Here is a 16,390-nt window from a genome sequence, read left to right as displayed (position 1 = left end):
TGCTTCCCACATCACTGGCTGCAGGGACAGCACAGGGCAAGGAGCACGCCGCTGTCCCATGCTTGCTCTGGGCTCACCCACAGCACAGCTGCCGAGCAGGACGCCCGTCCCCTGTCCCCCAGCATCTCCTCACTATGGTGACAAGGGCCACCACAGCCATCAGCATGCATGGCCATCCCTACCGCCTGCACCCAGCCTGGGTGCGTGTCTCCGCTCCCCCCAAACACCCGTGCAAAGGAGCTGCCCGACCACAGCACAGGCAGCGCGCACAGCGGCATCCCCACCTGGGCTCTGCCTCCCAGGAGCTGCTTGGCTACCGAGAGCTGGCAGCAATAGCAGAGGGGAGGGACATCCCCAACCTTGTTGGTGACCTTCGCTGGTCCCCCATGCAGGGCCAGGGCCAGTTGTTCAGAGAAAGCAGCGGTGCCGGCAGCAGGGAGCTGGCGCTCGGTGAGGCCCCCCGGGCTGCGGCTGCCACCGCTGCGGAGCAGAAGTGCCATTTCACATTTCTTGGCAGGGCTGGAAGCAGCACAGATGGAGGCACCAGAGCCGGCCTCCAGGCACGCCTCTGCAGCCCCCAGCCCTGTGGGGCCAGCCCTGGCACTCCCAGCACTGGGTGACAGCACCGACAGGCTCCCAGACCCGCACCAGAGAAAGCCCCGGGTCTGGTGGCTGATGTCTCCTGCCTCCTCTGAGCCCCCTGTCATCCAGCCGGTGCCTGCCAGGCCACCCGCCCCATCCCTGCCAGGCCTTGGGGACCACCAGGTGCTCCCATCCAGTCCAACTCCCGCTGCCCGGGGGTGCCTGCAGAGCCTGAGCAGGACATGCCCCACCACGAGCCACTTGTGCATGCACGGGGCGTTTCTCCACCGTAAAACTACTTGAAGCACCAGTGACTGCAGGGAAGCCCCTCACCTCCATCAAAGCACCCGGAGCTGTCACCCAAATCCCCACCAAGGGTGCAGGGCTCAGGGGCAGCATCCAGCTGTGGGGATGGGTCAAGGCAGGTGCTGGTGGGCTCCCGGAGCATCGCCCGAGGCCAGGCAATGCAGCGTGAACTCCATTGCCAGCCCCACTGTGGCCGGGAGCCCGGCTGTGTGCCCAGCCCTATATCCATCCCAGGGGGGTGGGTGGGGGGTGTGTGTGTGTCATGGTTTGCCCCCAGCCCTTGCATCACCTGCAAGGTGTCCCAGCTTGGAGGCTGTGGCCCAGGTTTAAGGAGCCAGGGCAGGAAGAGCCACCTGCTTCCCACTCCCACGGCCCCTTCTTCCCGCTGGAGCCGGCTTTGTGTCGGACAAAAGGCTGCAAAGGAAGCGAGAAAGGAGATTACGTGGCTGCTAAAAGGCGGATAACGAAGGTGGGATGAGAGCCAGGGGAAGGATGGCACGCGGTCTGGCTCACCATGGGGGGATGCAACCTGCACTGGCAGGGGATGGGGTCCCTCCTGCACCCCCCCTGCCCACCCACCCACATCCCTGGTACCTCCCCCCCACCCCAAGGATAGATGACCAGCAGCACCCTTGGGGAGCCAGAGACTAGAGATGTCCCAAGGAGATGCGGCGCCCAGAGCCACAGCGCTGCCCTGTCCCGCCTACAGCCCAGCTGTGCCAGCCTGGATCTGGCCCTCCTCCTGCCTGGGCTGGATGGAGGGTCCCTCCCACACCCCCAAACCCCAGCCAGCCCCACAGAGCTCCCCCCGCACCCCATAGCCAAGCCAAGCAGCTCCCCTGGGTGCAAGGCACTGTATAGATACAGGTGCAGGATAAATGCGGCCATTCCCAGGCTGACCCCTCTCAAGCCTCTCCCCAGGAGCCCACCAGTCTGGAAACCCTCCTGGAGCACAGCACCGGCCCTGCTCACATCCCACACAGCCCATCTGCTCATCTTCTCGCTCACCCCCGGCCCCACGCGTGCCACGGCCTGCCTGTGTCTGCCCACGGGCAGCGGCACGTGGGCTCAGTGATGGGAAAAGCAGGCCACATCTCAGCGTGGGCCTCTCGCCTATTTTCCCAGGCGCTTTTTGCAGGAGCAGAAGCCGTCACATGAAAAAGTTCAAGGTGGTTCCCTGGCAAAGGCAGGAATAACGGCACTGCCTTGCCAGCGGAGAGCGGGCACTGCTGCCCCATCCCTCCCCATCTCTGCTCTGAGAGGGGACAGCAGGGACCGGTGCTCTGCAGAGCCTGGCACAAAGGGAAAGGCATGGCTGAGCCTTCCCAAAATAGACGTACCTGCCCTCTCACATAGGCCAGCCGGGCTGATGCTCTTCTGCAGCACCTTTCAACAGGATCTCAGGCCGTGGAGATGCTAGCATGGAGAGATGGACCACAGGGCTGTCTGTAAAACCCCACTCTTGCTCCCTCGAGACACCCAGAGGGAGATTCTCATGGGGCTGGTATGGGGCTGGCAAGTGCTGCTGCCGTGCAGGGCTCTGGCTTTGCTGCAACCCAGCACGCCCACAGGAGCAGCAGGGCCTGGATGCAAGGGAGCAGCAGGAACAGGGCTGCCCCATGACAGGGTGTCCCTCTCCAACCAACCTGTATCATGATGATGCTGTCCAGGGCCCAGCCAGGTCCAGGGGCCAAGGCTGTACCCACAGCTCAAGCAAGGAGCAGCAGCCCCAGCCTGAGCTTAAATAGCCCCCCCAGCCCCTGGTGACTGGGATGGGTGGTCCCAGGTGAGGCTGCTCAGGGCCACCGATGCCAATTAGTGCAATCGCTGCTCTGGCGGTGGAAAATGCAGGAGGAAAGGGCCAGGGTGGGTCTGGGGCAGGGGTGTGCAGAGGGGACACAAACGGGGCTCTGGGGGGGCACTGGGGCCACTCATGTAGGTCTTCCCTTGCTGACCCATGGCAGGTCCCCACAGGGGGTGGCTCCCCTTCCCCTTGTCTGCAGACAGCCCCCAGGGAAGTGCCAAACCATGGGGCAAGGGGTATCCCAGGGCACAGCCCCCACCTGGCCATGCTCATGGGCACCTGCAGAATCACACCTGCATGCCCCCCACAGCCCCACAAATACACTCAATGGGCACATGTGTACATACACATGCACGCACATGTGCAGGGACCCACACATGGGGGGCCAAGGGGACTGGCAGGGGCTGGGCAGGACCAGTGTGGTTCCAAGGGGGGGACCCCAACACTGGGGGGGGCTGTGGGAAGGGGTGCCTGGGTGGGTGCTGGGCAGGAGGCACAAGGTCTGGGGGGCTTGAGCCTGCCGGGCTGCAAGAGGCTGGGAGCTGGGCTGGGGGTGCTCGGGGTGGTCCAGGGGACCGGAGCGGGGTGTTGGGGGGGTCTGTTTGGCATCACCTCGGTGCACTTGGGGAGGGCCCGGCTGTGCCTGGTGGTCCTCGGCTGTCTGACACGGGGGTACCCGGCTGTGCCAAGGGCTCCCCGCTCCACAGGGGCACCCCGTGTTTAGGGGCACCCCCGAGTTGGGGCGACCACCCCGGCAAGGCTGTACCGGCAACACCAGCCTGCGCTGGGGACGGAGCGGGGGCTGGGGCGGGGGTCCCCCCATCCCAACCGAGCGGGCACCGGGCACCGGCCGCGGGGGTCCCTGTCCCCGTCCCGGCCGTGCCGGGCCGGGCCGCGGCGCTCCGGAGCCGCCCCCCGCCGGGGGGGTCCCCGCTCCCCCCGGATGCATGACTTCATCCTTCCGCCCGGGTTTCCTCCCCGCCGCCGCCGCCGCCGCCGCAGACCGGCTCCCGGCTCGGCGCGGCGCGGCTCGGCCCGCTCGGCCCCGCCATGTCGCAGGTGCTGCCCTACGGCGAGGACAAGGTGGGCCGCTACGGCGCCGAGCCCGAGGCGGGGGAGCTGCCCTTCAGCTGCCGCCTGCAGGACACCAACGCCTTCTTCGGGGGCAACCAGGGCAAGCGGCCCCCCAAGCTGGGACAGATCGGCCGCGCCAAGAGAGGTACCGCCCGACCCCCCGCCTCTGCCCCCCGACCCCCGCCTCAGCCCCACGGCATCCCCGGGACCCCCGCATCTGCCCTGCGGCATCCCCGGCACTGGCTCTTGCATCCCCAGCGCTGCCCCACGGCATCCCCGGGACCCCCGGATCTGCCCTTCCATCCCCGGCTCTGCCCCGAGACCCCCGGATCTGCCCTGCAGCATCCCCGGCGCTGGCCCTTGCATCCCCAGCGCTGCCCCACAGCATCCTCGGGACCCTCGATTCTGCCCTTGCATCCCCGGCATCCCCGGCACTGGCCAGTGCACCCCTGGCACTGCCCCCCGGCACCATCGGCATCGCCCCACAGCACCCCTGGGACTCCCGGCTCTGCCTTGCATCCCCAGCACTGTCCCCTGGCACCCCCGGCTCTGCCCCCCAGTATCCTCAGCATCCCCCGCACTGTCTCCGGCATCCCTGTGACCCCCAGCTCTGCGACTGGCACCCGGCACTGCCCTAGAACCCCAGGCCCCCCCCCCCCCGGCTCCAGACACCAGCACTCTCCCCCCGGCGCTGCCCCACACGCCCCGCAGCCTGTGGCTGCCCCCGGGACTACCCTGCAGCATCCCTGGGGCTGCCCCCGGGACTATCCTCAAGCATCCCCGGGGCTGCCCCCTGGCACATCCGCGAATGCCCCCGGGACCCCCCCGGAACTGCTCCTCAGCACCCCTGGGATTGCCCCCACATCCCCTTGGACTGCCTACCTTCATCCCTATAAACAACCCCCAGCATCACCAGGAACAGCCCCCCCAGCCCCATAAACCTCTCTCCCTCCACATTTCTGCCTGCCGCAGAGACCCCCATCAGCAGCCACCGGCGATGCTGATCAACAGTCACCCCCCCCTCCCACCCTGGGTTACTGTCCCTCCAGGACTCCATGAACCTGTGTGCTCCCCCCTCCCTGCTTTACTGCCTGCCGCAGAGACCCCCATCAGCAGCTCCCCTGCTTCCATCAGGACCCAAATAAATCCCCCCCACCCCCCGATCTGCCACCATCGATCCTCCCGATGCCTTGGGGACCCCCGAGAATAGCCCCTGTCTTCTCTGCAGCCTCCACCCCGCCTGCTTGGGGGACCCCCATAGACAAACACCCCTCCCTGAGCTGCAGGGGTAAAAGGGGGGGAACAGAGCCCCCCCCCAGCACAAATACACCCCAGCCCCGAGGGGGGATGAGCTGCTGCCTGCTCCACCCGCCCCCCTTTGCAGTGGTGGTGGCTGGGTCTAGCAGACCCCCCCGGGGGTGATGGGGGGGCCAGCTCCCCCTCGGTGGTGATGGGGGGGGGGTCTGGCTGCTCCCCGGTGATGCTGCTGATGGGGGGAGGGTCTGGCCAATTCGCCCCCGGGGTGGTGATGGGGGGGTTGCTGAGCACCCCAGCAGTGATGTTGCGGGAGGGGGGGTGTCTGTCCACCACCCCTGAGGGTGGTGGTGATGGCGGGGGGGGAATATCTGCCCAGCCGGTGATGTTGATGTGGGGGGGGTGTCTGTGTAGCCCCCCAGTGGTGATGCTGATGGGGGGGCTGCCCAGCGGGTGATGCTGACGGGGGGCTGTCCGGCCCCCCCATGGTGATGCTGATGGTGGGGGTCCGTGCAGTCTGCTATGGTGACGGGGGGGGGCTGTCCGGCTCCCCGGACGGTGATGCCGATGGGGGGGGAGGTGTCCTGCGCAGCGGGTGATGCTGACGGGGGTCTGGCTGCCACCCCCACCGAGCTGGCGATACCCCCCCCCCCCCCCCCCGCTAGGTCATTACCCATTCCAGTCCTGTTGCTCTCATCAGCGCCTGCCGCAGAGAGGAGGGGGGGTCCTTCCTGGTCTTTCCTGCCCCCCCTTCCCAAACCACCCATCCAGAAGCGGCCGGCTGGCTGCAGAGGGGAATGCTGCCCCTACCCAAGCTGGTTAGGGGGGTGGGGGGGCGATCCCCCCCCCATCCCCGTTGCACACATCTGCGCCCCTTCGCCCTGCTCCCCAGCATCCGGGGGGGCACATCTGGAGCCCTCCTGGGGTGGTGAGTGGGGCGAGAGCCGGGGTGGGGGGGCAGAGGCTGGGTGCGCGTCCCCTCGCCCACGCACCCCCCGCCTGTCCCCGCAGTGGTGATCGAGGATGACCGGATAGACGAGGTGCTCAAGGGCATGACGGAGAAGTCGCCGCCGGGGGGTGTAAGCCGGGACCCGCCGCCAGGACCCCGCAGGCCGTGCCCTGCTCCCGGCCCTGCATGCTGGCTGGACCACCGACGAGGAGGGGGAGGCCATGCCTGTGCCCTCCCCCCCCGGCCCGGGGGGGGGGCTCTGCAGCCACCACCCCCCCCGAGCCATGCACTTTACCCCTCCGCCTTCCCCGGGGGGGGAGGACGCCTGCCGAGCCCCCCACCCTGGGCAAAGACCCCCCCTCCCCGGGGGGGGGTCCAGCCCCCCGCTCCGCGGCGCATCCCCCTCATCCTCCTTGGTGGGGGGTCCCCGAATCCCGGGGCGTATCCGGCCCCACGAGTGGGGGGAGCGCTGCTGTCCAGAGACATTTTTTGCTCCATCGTTTTTTGCATGAGCTTGGTGGCCCGGGCGCCCGGTCCTGGGGCCGAGGGTCAGCCCCACCACTCCGGCACGCTTCTTTTTAAACAGAAACTCCTCATATTTGTATTTTTATATCCGAATCTTTGTTAAAAACGATCTGCTGACGTTGAGATGTTGAAGTAACCGCATCGGAAAAACAAAAACAAACAAACAAATGGTTCATATTTTTTTCCATAAGAAAAAAAAAGACAAAAAAAGAAGAAAAAACCGAGGGGGAAAAATAAAGGGGGGGCGAGAAAGATGGAGGGAGGGCGAGGAAAGCCGAAGATGTGGGGAGGGGAGCGGGGAACCCCGGCCTGACCCCCACCACCGGCAGCGGGACCGGCCAGAGGGTTTGGCAGCACCATCGGCCGCCGCAGTCCCCTCCCGGCAGCGCCGGGGCCAGAGCCCTTCGGGCCAGCTGTGGGTGCCGGGCGGTCCCGGCGCTGCCCCTCGCTTGAGGGTAGTGGGGCCGGGGGGGGGAGTGGGGAGGGCAGGGACCGGCCTGAGTTGTTGTTTTTAATTTTGTACTTTAATTTAATTTTATTTTTTAAGAAGCTTCTCGGGGGGGTCTGATGTGCATGAGAAACTCATCATCTTTTTCAGTAACCTACGAGTGGCATTTATGGAGACGACGACGCAAAAAAAACACAACAAAAAAAACCAAACAAAAAACAAAACCGAGAAAAAAAACACAAAAAAAAAAGAAGAAAAAAAAAGATACTTGTGTCATGATGTTCTACGAATGATCCATTGTAAATTTAAATGCCATTTTTCACTGTACTGGTGAACAAAATGCAATGAATAAAATACATTCATGTACCGAGGCGAGGCCGGCAGCTGCCTGCTCCTTTCTGTCCCTCCCAGGCGCCGGCTGGTTTTCGGGGTGCCTGCGGGATGGGGTGGCATGGCGGGGCAGGGGGGGCTGACCCTGGAGTCCTTTGCCGGCTCCCAGCGTGGGGGGAGCCACCGGCTGACCCACTCACGCCTTTCACCAGAAATAGCAGCCCAGCAGCTCGCGCCTCTTCGGTGCGTTACCGGGTCCTCTCCGTGCCCCCTCCCCCGGCGTCACCCACCCCGGGGGGGTTTGATGCCCAAACAGCCCCTGGGGACACCCCCGGTAGCACCTGTGCAGCCACTGCAGCCACCATGCCAGCACCCACGCACCGGCACCCACGCGCAGCCAGCCCTGCCGGCACACGGTGGCAGGCCTGTCACCAGCCCCGACACACGCCTGTCACCACGCTGCCGGCCCCAGGCACGGGCAGACACGGGCCAGGCGTGTGCGGCACACCGGGGTCGTCACCGTGGCCAGGAGTGGGGATGGAGGGGGACAGGGGCAGATGTGCCCTGTGGTCCCCCCCAGCCCCGTGTCGGCACGTCCCAGCCTGGACCCCCCCCTGCTGCCTAGCTGGGGCTGAGGGGTGACAAGGACACGGTGCCCTTGCGCACCCCCATGGCCGAGGAGGCTGGTCTGGGTGTCCCATGGCAGGACGGGGGCAGGGGCAGTGGGCACCCCCCATCCTACCCCCTGCACCCAGTGCCAGCACCCCCCCATCCTGCCCCCAGCCCAGCTGCCCGCTGCCTGTGCCGGGGGGGCGAGGCAGGGAGCCGTTCCCCGCAAGATGGATGGGTGGAATTAAACCCGATTTGGTTTCATTACCGGCCACAAAGCCCCGAGCCCTGGCTGCTCTCCAGCCGGGTGAAGGAAGGGCCGGGGCAGGGTGGGGGGGGTTGCACAGCATCTCCTGCTCCCCGGAGCGTCCCCCTGTCCCCAGGGAGAAGGCCAAGCCCCCCCCCTTTTCTCCTATTACTCACATCACCGGGCAGCTTGGGGAGGGACGCACTGGTTCCCCGTCCCCCACCCGTGAGGGTGGAGCAGCTTAAGGCTTTATTGGGCAGGGGGGGGAGGCCAGGGAAGCCCCCGCCCCGGGTCACAGCTGGATGGCAAGGAGATAGTCCTCGTCGTTGTCCGGGGGGGCGGGTGGCGGTGGGGGGGCAGGGGGTGGGGGGGGCTGGTGCAGCCGGCGCCCCAGGGCCAGGTCGGGGGCGTCCAGGGGCTGCCCCTTGCGCATGACGTAGAGGAAGTAGTGGAAGGCGCCGGCGTCCCCGTCCCCGCAGGCGGCGTGGCGCAGGGACCAGCCGAAGGCCTCCTGGGCGTAGTGGGGCTTGCGGAAGTGGGGCTGGGCAAAGGTGATGGAGATGAAGCAGCCCCCTGGGCGCAGCACCCGGCTCACCTGCGGCAGGAGAACCCCCAGGACAAGGAGGGGGGGGGACACACAGTGAGGTTCAGCCCCTCCGGCAGGGATGGCCCCCATCCCCAGGGACCCCCATCACCATCTGCCAAAGATTCCCCCCAGCCTCTCCCATTGCATCCCCAAATCTCCTGTCCTAACCCTGCCCCCGCCCCTCCCGGTTCTGACATGTCACCAGACCACGCGCAGCCCGGTGGCAATGGGGAACGGGGGTCCCCACGCGCAACTTCTCCCTGCACCCCAAAACTCTTCGTCCCCATCCACAGCAGACGTCACAGAGACCCAACCCTGGCGCAGGGAAAAGCTTCCCCCTCCCGGGTACAGGGCCCCCCCAGAGCGGCGTGGGACCCCCATCCCACCCACCCCTCCTCGGGGCACGCAGCACCACCCCCGCCGCCAACACCCAGCGTCCGAGGGGAGGGGGGTGGGGGTTGGATGGGAAAGGACTCGACCCTTTTAATCACCATTTTCTCCCCACTGGAACTAAGCCCCCGCTAACAGGATGGAAAAGAACATCAATTTTCTTGCCTGGCTTTATCCAATGTCAAAAGGCTTTTATGGCCAGCACTCGCGTGCTCGGCATGCAAAGGCAGCGCCCGGGGCGGGCAGGCGGGCAGGCAGCCAGCCCCCCCCCCCCCGCCGGCCCCCTGCTCCAGGCGGGGACACCCCCAGACACCCCCCGCCCCCCGGCAAGGGCAGAGAGCCACCGCAGCAGGGGAGAGGGCTGGGGGCCAAGGCGGGGGTTTCCCAAGCTCTGGTTTAATCCTGCTGGGAAGCTCCACGGCTCAGTGCTGGCTGGGGCCAGGGATGGAGAGGGGAGCAGGCAGCCTGTGTGTCGTCCCCCCGCTGCGGTGTGGGCTTTTGAACCAAACCTTAGCATTTTTGGCCAGAAAAAGGGGGAGGCAGGTCCCTGCATCCCCCCCCTCCCCAGGCACCCAGCTCAGCACCCCTCCCACAAAGCGCTGGATGCATCCGTCCTGGAAAGACCCCACGGCTTCCCAATCGACGGGCATGGGGGGGGTCCCCGGGGCTGGGGGCAGGCAGGGATCTCCGGCTAGAGCCGAGCAAGAGGCATCCCGCATCCCATCCCTCGTTAACAGAGCACTAACGGCCGTTGCTTAGAGACGGCCACAGGAAACCTTCCCATCCGCCGGCTGGCGCGGGGGGGGGGCGAGGGCGGCTGCTCCCTGCTCTGGCGCTGACCCGTCGCCCCCGGATCACCGGGACAGGGCTGTCCCCGGGGCATCCCCACAGGCAGGGCGGATTTTCGGGTCCTTACGTCCCCCCCAGGGAGAGCAGGACAGAGGCTGTGAAAACCCCAGCCCCCCTGTGAGAAGGAGGGTAGGGGTGAAAAGGGGGGGTGCCAGCCACGGCCGGACCCGCACGGAGGGACTGGCAAAGCAGCAAGTGGGTGGGAACGCCTCACGAATCCCCCCGGGGACGAGGACAGCGGGGACCGGCCACAGGCGGAGGCCGGCGCCCAGCAATGCTGGGGGAGGGCAGGGATTGAGCGGGGGATTAAAAAGCAGGAAAAAAAAGGGGAAAAAAATAAAAAAGAGCTAAATCCTTGCTGTTTGGCCAAATGACAAGGACAGGCAGCAGTGCTGGCAGGGCAGGGCAGGGCCTGGAGGGCGAGGAGAGCCCTGCTGCCCACAGCGCCTGGGGTCCCACTCCCTCCTGGGCTCAGGGGGGCAAGAAAGGATGGGGGGGCAGTAGCCACGAGCACCCTCCCAGCACCCCATGCCCGCACCCAAGGGTGCGGGACAGGTGCAGCAATTAATTACCCTTGCAGTTATTCCCCCGGGGCGGGGGAGGCTGCCAGGACCCCGCACCCCTGCGCCGGGGCAGGTTCAATCCGGTCCCTGCCTCCGCCACCAATTAATCAGGGCCCGGAGGCATCGCCCGTCCCCGTGGCAACGCCAGGGCCCTGTCGATGCTGACGGGGGTTGCCATGGCAACCCCGGACCGGCCGACGGGGACCCCAGCTAATGAGATCAAAACTGGGGAGGGGGGGCAAGAGCCTATCACAGCCCCGTGGTCGTCACCTTGCCCTGGGCGGGCACGGCCACCTTGGTGTGTCCCCCCTCCAGGCACCCTCGGGTGCCCCTGCAGCCACCCATGCCAGGATGGGGCCCATTTCTACTGCCACCCTCGTATGTAGGGTGCAAATAAAGAGTGGAGTCACCCAGCCCCCCAGCAGGACCCAGGGTCCCAAGGGACACACCCTGCTCCGTCCACCTCCCTGGGGAGAAGGCGATGGGGGGGGAAAGGGGGGGAATCTCCCACCCCCAAGGGTGCCGGGCCCCCCCCCGGGTGTCCCTTTGCAGGGTAGCAGAGGGGGCAGAGGCACCAGCCGGGGGGGGGGGGGGGGGGGGGGGGGGGGGGGCAGAGGCACCGGCCGGGGCATTCCCAGGGAAGCAGGGCGGCGGGGGGACATTCTGCACTTTCACCCACCCCAAATGGGGATGGGGTCCACCCTCTGCCCCGCCCAGCTCCCCCCACCCTGTACCTCCGCCAGCACCCGGTGCATCGCGGCGGCCGCCTGGGGCGAGACATCCCACGGGTCGGTCTCCTCCACCATCAGCACGTCGAGGGTGCCCTTCTCCAGCACCACGTCGAAGGTGGCGTCGGGGAAGGCGAGGGCGCGGATGTCCATGACGGCCCAGCGCAGGCCGGGGCAGCGGGCGTAGCGGGCGCGCATGGCCGCGATGCAGGCGGGGGAGAAGTCGATGCTGGTGACGTCGGTGTAGCCCAGCTCGTGCAGGTCGTGGCTCAGGGCGCTGTTGCCACAGCCTGCGCGGGGCACGGCTCAGCCGGGGCTCGGGCTGCCCATGGGGGGGCCGCCTGCACCCCAACCCCGCTCCCTCCGACCCAGGGAAGGGTGCGGATGGGCTGGGGCAGCTAGAGAGGGAGCAGGTCATCGCCTTGCCGCTAATTAGTGAGTGCTGGGCTAGTTCTTAATTACCCCCTTCCTGCAAGGTGGGTGCTTTGGGCTCCCGGCCCTGCAGGACTGTGGGGTGAGAGCAGCCCCTGCCCCGGGGCAGCCCCCGCACACCGGATCCCCCCGCCCCGGGGCGGGATGCAGGAGCAGCCGTGGGGATGCCGGAGGCAGGGAAGGGGCAGGGGGGCAGAAGGGGGCCCCCCAGTCCTCCCCCCGGCAGTGCCGTGGGGAGGGAGCCGGCCGTGCCCCCCAAGAGCCTGCTGCGGGGCAGGGGCCCGCGGTAAATTAGAGCAGCGTGCAGCATCTGGGGGGGCTTAACCGGGGTGGACGGACAGAGGGATGGACAGATGGACAGACAGAGGGACAGCTGTCTCAGGGGACCGGCACCCTGCCCGGCCGGTGCCAGGCCGGCCCCAGCAGGACACGGGCCCCCCGCTGCGGCGGGCACGGGGAGAGGCCCCCTCCCTCCCCTCACCGGGGGAGCCGCTCAGCCGCTCCCTGGGGGAACCGGGGGGATCCCGGGGGGGGGGGTGGGGGGTGGATTTGGGGGCTATCAAGCGCAGCTGGCGGCGGCTGATCCGCTAATAGGATCGGTGATTACACCCGCCTAATCCCGCCTGCCCGGCGCGGGCGGGGGGCGGCGCGGGCGGGGGGCGGCGCGGGCGAACCTGCCGGGCCGGCGGCGGACCAGCCGGCAGGTGGGACTACGGGGCGGTTACACCGGCCCCCGCCGGCCCGCACCCCCGGGAGCGGGGCCGCCCCGCCGGGCCGGGCGCTGCCCCCGGTACCGGCCCGGTGCCGCACCGCCCCCTCGCGGCCGGAGCCAGCGCATCCACCGGCGGGACCCGAGCCCCGCCCGCCCTCCGCCGGGCACCGGGCACGTACCGAGGACGAGGATCCGGTCACCGGGGCGCAGCTCGGCCTCCAGCTGAGGGAGGAACCGGGACAGCCCCCCCAGCCACTCCCGGGGCTCGGCGCCCTCCTGCCGGTACAGCGCGTCCCAGAAGCGGCGCTGCCGGTAGCGGCGGTTGGCGGCGGGCGCGCGCCGCCGCTCCATGCCGGGCGGGGCGGGGCGGGGGAGCACCGGGCGCCACGTGCCGCCCGCACCCCCACGTGCGGCTTCCGGCCTCGGCGGTTGCACCGCCCTAAGCGTTCCGGCCGGAAACGCGGAACGGGGAGGAACGGGGCGGAACGGAGCGGCACGGCGGGACGGCCATGGCGGCGGGGCGGGGGGCGGCGGCGCTGCGGCGGGCCTGGCGGGAGCGGCGGGCGGCGCTGCTGGAGCCCAGCTACACCCCGCTGGTGGCCGCCTGCCTCTGCCTGGCCGAGGGCGGCGTCAACCTCTGGGTCATCCGCAGGGTCCCCTGTGAGTGCCGGGGCCCGGCCTGGCCCGGCGTGGGGGGGGCCCTGCCCGGGGGTGGCGGAGCCGGCCCGGGACAGCGCGGGGGGGGGTGGGGTGGTGGTGTGTGTCCTCCGGGCAGTGACAGCTCGTCCCCGGGCTGGGCAGCTCTGGGGTGCTCCCCCTGCAGCGGCGGGGGGGGTGTGTGTGTGTGTGATCCCGCTGGCAGGGTGACAGGGCTGCCCCCGGCCCGTGTGGGTGACAGCATCCCCCGGCCAGGGCGGCGCGGGGGGGACAGGGGTGGGCTGGGGGCCCTGGATGGGGCCGCGGGGGGCCGGAGCCTCGGCTGACAGGGAGGCAGGGGGGGCGCAGGGCAGGGCCGTGGGGTCTGGAGATGGGGGAGCCCTCCCCGCGGTGCCCCCCAGCCCCCCTCGCCCCGCCTGATCCCCGGCCGTCCCCACAGACACTGAGATCGACTGGAAGGCCTACATGGAGGAGGTGGAGGGGTTTGCCAATGGGACCCTCGACTACACCCAGCTGAAGGGCGACACCGGGCCGCTGGTGTGAGTGACGGGGGCGGCCAAGCTCCCCGCAGCTGGGGGCTCCCCAGGGGTCCTAGAGGACCAGGCAGGGCCTGGTCCCTCACTCCTGTCTCTCCACAGCTACCCCGCCGGCTTCGTCTACATCTTCCTGGGCCTGTACTACGCCACGGACCGCGGCACTGACATCCGCCTGGCGCAGTACCTCTTTGCCGGCCTCTACCTCCTCAACCTCCTCCTCGTCTTCCGCATCTACTGCCGAACCAACAAGGTAGCCTGGAGCCAGGGGGCCTCGCTGGCCGCCTCGGGGCCTCTCCTGCTCTGCTGAGTCCTCACCCGGGCAAAACGGGCTGGGCAGGAGGTCAGGGTTGGGGTCTGAGGTTTGGAGGGGCTCAGTGGCAGCGGGGGGTCCAGGACAGGCTGCTGATTGCCCTCGTGTCTCTCTGTTCCCTGCAAGGTCCCCCCGTATGTTTTTTTCTTCATGTGCTGCGCCTCCTACCGCATCCACTCCATCTTTGTCCTGCGGCTCTTTAATGACCCCGTCGCCATGGCCATCCTCTTCCTCGCCATCAACCTCTTCCTGGAGGAGCACTGGTCCTGGGGCTGCCTCCTCTTCAGGTGAGGGTCTGGGGGCAGGGTGGGGGCAGCTCTCCATGGCGTGCTGCATGCGTGAGTGAACTCGGCCCCAGGGAGGGGGCTGCACTCGGCCCGGGGGCTGCCTGGGCACCCGTGTGGGGGGCCGCAGCGGTAACGCAGCTTCCCACTCAGCCTGGCTGTGTCCGTGAAGATGAACATCCTGCTCTTTGGGCCTGGACTTCTCTTCCTCCTCCTCCAACGGTTCGGTCTCCTGGGCTGTATCCCCAAGCTCTGCATCTGTGCCCTGCTCCAGGTGGGTCCCTGCTCGCATCAGCCACGGGGGCAGGCTGGCAGCCCCATCAGCAGGGGGTAGTGGGCTGCCCTGCCTGCATCGCAGCATCCTGCCTGGCTGTCCTGGGGGCTGGAGACCTCTGGATGGACATACAGTGGCACCGGCATCTGAGTTGGCCCCACACAGAAAGCTGGAGGTTGATAAATGATCTAATTCACGGGGCTCCCATCTTTGGCTGACTGTCCCTGTCACCCCATGCGGTGCTGGGGTTCTCGGGAGGTGGCAAGGGTGACGGAGACCTGGCTTACAGCTGCTGCGAGGGTGCTGGTGTGTCTCCGACAGGTGGTTCTGGGGCTGCCCTTCCTGCTGGTGAACCCCGTGGGGTACCTGACTCGCTCCTTCGACCTGGGCCGCCAGTTCCAGTTCAAATGGACGGTGAACTGGCGCTTCCTCCCAGAAGAGGTTTTCCAGAATCGGGCTTTCCACGCCATTCTGCTCCTGGCTCACCTGGCTGGCCTGGGGCTCTTTGCACTGCACCGGTGGCACAGGTGAGACCTGGGGTTCCCCACGGGTGCTGGTCCCCGTCAGCCCCCATGGTGCAGGATACGGGTCTGCGGCTCCCCTGCCCCCACAATGCTGCAGTTCTGAGGTTGCAGGCAGGAGTAGGGGAGAGTTACTGTTCTGTTTCGGGGAGCACGCTGCCCAGGGATTGTGGCTCACAGGGGAAAGTCGGGGTGGGAAAGACTTTCAGCAGCTGAGATCAATGTTTGTGCTTCCCCCTCAGGTCCAAAGAGAGCATCCTGGCTCTGCTGAAGGATCCTGCCGAAAGGAAACACGCATCCCCTCCCTTGACCGTCAACAATATCCTTTGGCAGGGTGGGCAGCAAGGAGGTGGGGAGAAGGCAGGGCAGGGCAGACCTTGGGCTCAGCAGTCGCAGGCTCCCGGTCCTGCGGTGCTGTCAGAACCAGCCTGTCCTGGGGGAAGGAGCTGTGCTGCACGGCTGGGGGAGCTGTTGCGGGATCGCACCTCCAGACTCCTGCGTTTGTCCCCTTAACGGCAGCCCACAGATCGTCTTCGTCCTCTTCTCCTCCAACTTCCTGGGCGTCTGCTGCAGCCGCTCCCTGCACTACCAGTTCTACGTCTGGTATTTCCACACGCTGCCCTACTTACTCTGGTGCACCCCTACCACCAAGCTCGCCCACATGCCCAAGTACGTGCTGCCGGGGGGGGGGACCACCCGTCTGCTGGGAGGTCTGGGAGCGAGGGGGGGCTGGTGTGTCCCCCCCATGCTGACCCCCAGCTTTCCCCCCCTGCAGGGTGCTGCTGCTGGGTGTGATTGAGCTCTGCTGGAACACCTACCCCTCCACGGTCTGCAGCTCCCTCTCCCTCCACATCTGCCATGGACTCGTCCTGCTCCAGCTCTGGTATGGCACGGCCCCCCCGCCAGCGCCGCACACCCCCTTGCCGAGCAGGAGGCCCGCAGCCATCTCCAAGAAGGCCCAGTGAGAGCGTGGCTGGCCAGACGATGGGAACCGGCCTCTGGGACTGCCCCTTCTGCCCGCTCTTTCCCCACCTGGCTCCCAGGCTGCCCCCAGCCATCCCAGGAGGGCCGCAAGCCCTGGAACTGTGCAAAAGGGGCAGCATGGGGACCCCCGACAGGCAGGACTTCCCCAATAAAGGGGGCTTTGTGTGCCCTTCCCCGGCCGCAGCGTCCTCGTGCCGTGACGGTGTTGGTACGGCCGTGCCTTGGCCTGCCCCATCTGCGGGGAGGCAGAGCAGCCGCCGGGGCTGTGGGAGCTCCCTTCCCAGCCCTGGGAGAATGCTGCCCGGGGCAGGGGAGCAGCCTCTTGGGGTGAGGTTAAGACAGAGGATCTGCAAAACCGCTTTGCCTCAAGGTTTGAATCGCCTTGATGCAGGCCAGGGATCCCTCCAGCACAGCTTTTCCTAATCCCCTGTCTGCT

At 67.7% G+C, this 16,390-nt stretch overlaps 3 protein-coding genes across 3 annotated transcripts; 2 read left to right on the top strand and 1 right to left on the bottom strand.

Moving 5' to 3' along the window:
• The first annotated feature begins 3,697 nt into the window (after window positions 1-3,697).
• Window positions 3,698-7,317, top strand: CAMK2N2 (calcium/calmodulin dependent protein kinase II inhibitor 2). The gene is made up of 2 exons (XM_076341240.1): window positions 3,698-3,911; window positions 6,032-7,317. The coding sequence occupies exons 1-2, from the start codon at window positions 3,743-3,745 to the stop codon at window positions 6,595-6,597; spliced, it is 735 nt and encodes a 244-aa protein (XP_076197355.1). The 5' UTR covers window positions 3,698-3,742; the 3' UTR covers window positions 6,598-7,317.
• Window positions 7,318-8,336: 1,019 nt separating this feature from the next.
• EEF1AKMT4 (EEF1A lysine methyltransferase 4) lies at window positions 8,337-12,739 on the bottom strand. The gene is made up of 3 exons (XM_076341239.1): window positions 12,568-12,739; window positions 11,251-11,534; window positions 8,337-8,723 (listed from the first exon to the last, which is right to left on the bottom strand). Exons 1-3 carry the CDS (start codon window positions 12,737-12,739, stop codon window positions 8,421-8,423), a joined length of 759 nt encoding a protein of 252 aa, XP_076197354.1. The 3' UTR covers window positions 8,337-8,420.
• Window positions 12,740-12,897: 158 nt separating this feature from the next.
• ALG3 (ALG3 alpha-1,3- mannosyltransferase) lies at window positions 12,898-16,133 on the top strand. Its single transcript, XM_076340652.1, has 9 exons — window positions 12,898-13,048; window positions 13,485-13,584; window positions 13,684-13,831; window positions 14,018-14,178; window positions 14,329-14,449; window positions 14,771-14,976; window positions 15,213-15,290; window positions 15,496-15,639; window positions 15,746-16,133. Exons 1-9 carry the CDS (start codon window positions 12,898-12,900, stop codon window positions 15,933-15,935), a joined length of 1,299 nt encoding a protein of 432 aa, XP_076196767.1. The 3' UTR covers window positions 15,936-16,133.
• Window positions 16,134-16,390: the final 257 nt, after the last annotated feature.

This window comes from Aptenodytes patagonicus, chromosome 6 (assembly GCF_965638725.1).
Source record: "Aptenodytes patagonicus chromosome 6, bAptPat1.pri.cur, whole genome shotgun sequence".
NCBI classification, from domain to species: domain Eukaryota; kingdom Metazoa; phylum Chordata; class Aves; order Sphenisciformes; family Spheniscidae; genus Aptenodytes; species Aptenodytes patagonicus.
The sequence above is the reverse complement of the archived record's forward strand: the minus strand, read 5'-3'. Positions and strand labels throughout refer to the sequence as shown.

What these genes read in the sequence shown, in the direction of transcription:
- CAMK2N2 (XM_076341240.1), top strand. Translation starts at nt 3,743, where the DNA reads ATGTCGCAGGTGCTGCCCTACGGCGAGGACAAGGTGGGCCGCTACGGC. An exon ending in GATCGGCCGCGCCAAGAGAG is followed by an intron (nt 3,912 to 6,031) that starts GTACCGCCCGAC and finishes CTGTCCCCGCAG; the next exon opens with TGGTGATCGAGGATGACCGG.
- EEF1AKMT4 (XM_076341239.1), bottom strand. Translation starts at nt 12,739, where the DNA reads ATGGAGCGGCGGCGCGCGCCCGCCGCCAACCGCCGCTACCGGCAGCGC. An exon ending in TGACCGGATCCTCGTCCTCG is followed by an intron (nt 11,535 to 12,567) that starts GTACGTGCCCGG and finishes TGCCCCGCGCAG; the next exon opens with GCTGTGGCAACAGCGCCCTG. An exon ending in TGCACCGGGTGCTGGCGGAG is followed by an intron (nt 8,724 to 11,250) that starts GTACAGGGTGGG and finishes CTCCTGCCGCAG; the next exon opens with GTGAGCCGGGTGCTGCGCCC.
- ALG3 (XM_076340652.1), top strand. Translation starts at nt 12,898, where the DNA reads ATGGCGGCGGGGCGGGGGGCGGCGGCGCTGCGGCGGGCCTGGCGGGAG. An exon ending in GGCGACACCGGGCCGCTGGT is followed by an intron (nt 13,585 to 13,683) that starts GTGAGTGACGGG and finishes GTCTCTCCACAG; the next exon opens with CTACCCCGCCGGCTTCGTCT. An exon ending in GCACTGCACCGGTGGCACAG is followed by an intron (nt 14,977 to 15,212) that starts GTGAGACCTGGG and finishes CTTCCCCCTCAG; the next exon opens with GTCCAAAGAGAGCATCCTGG.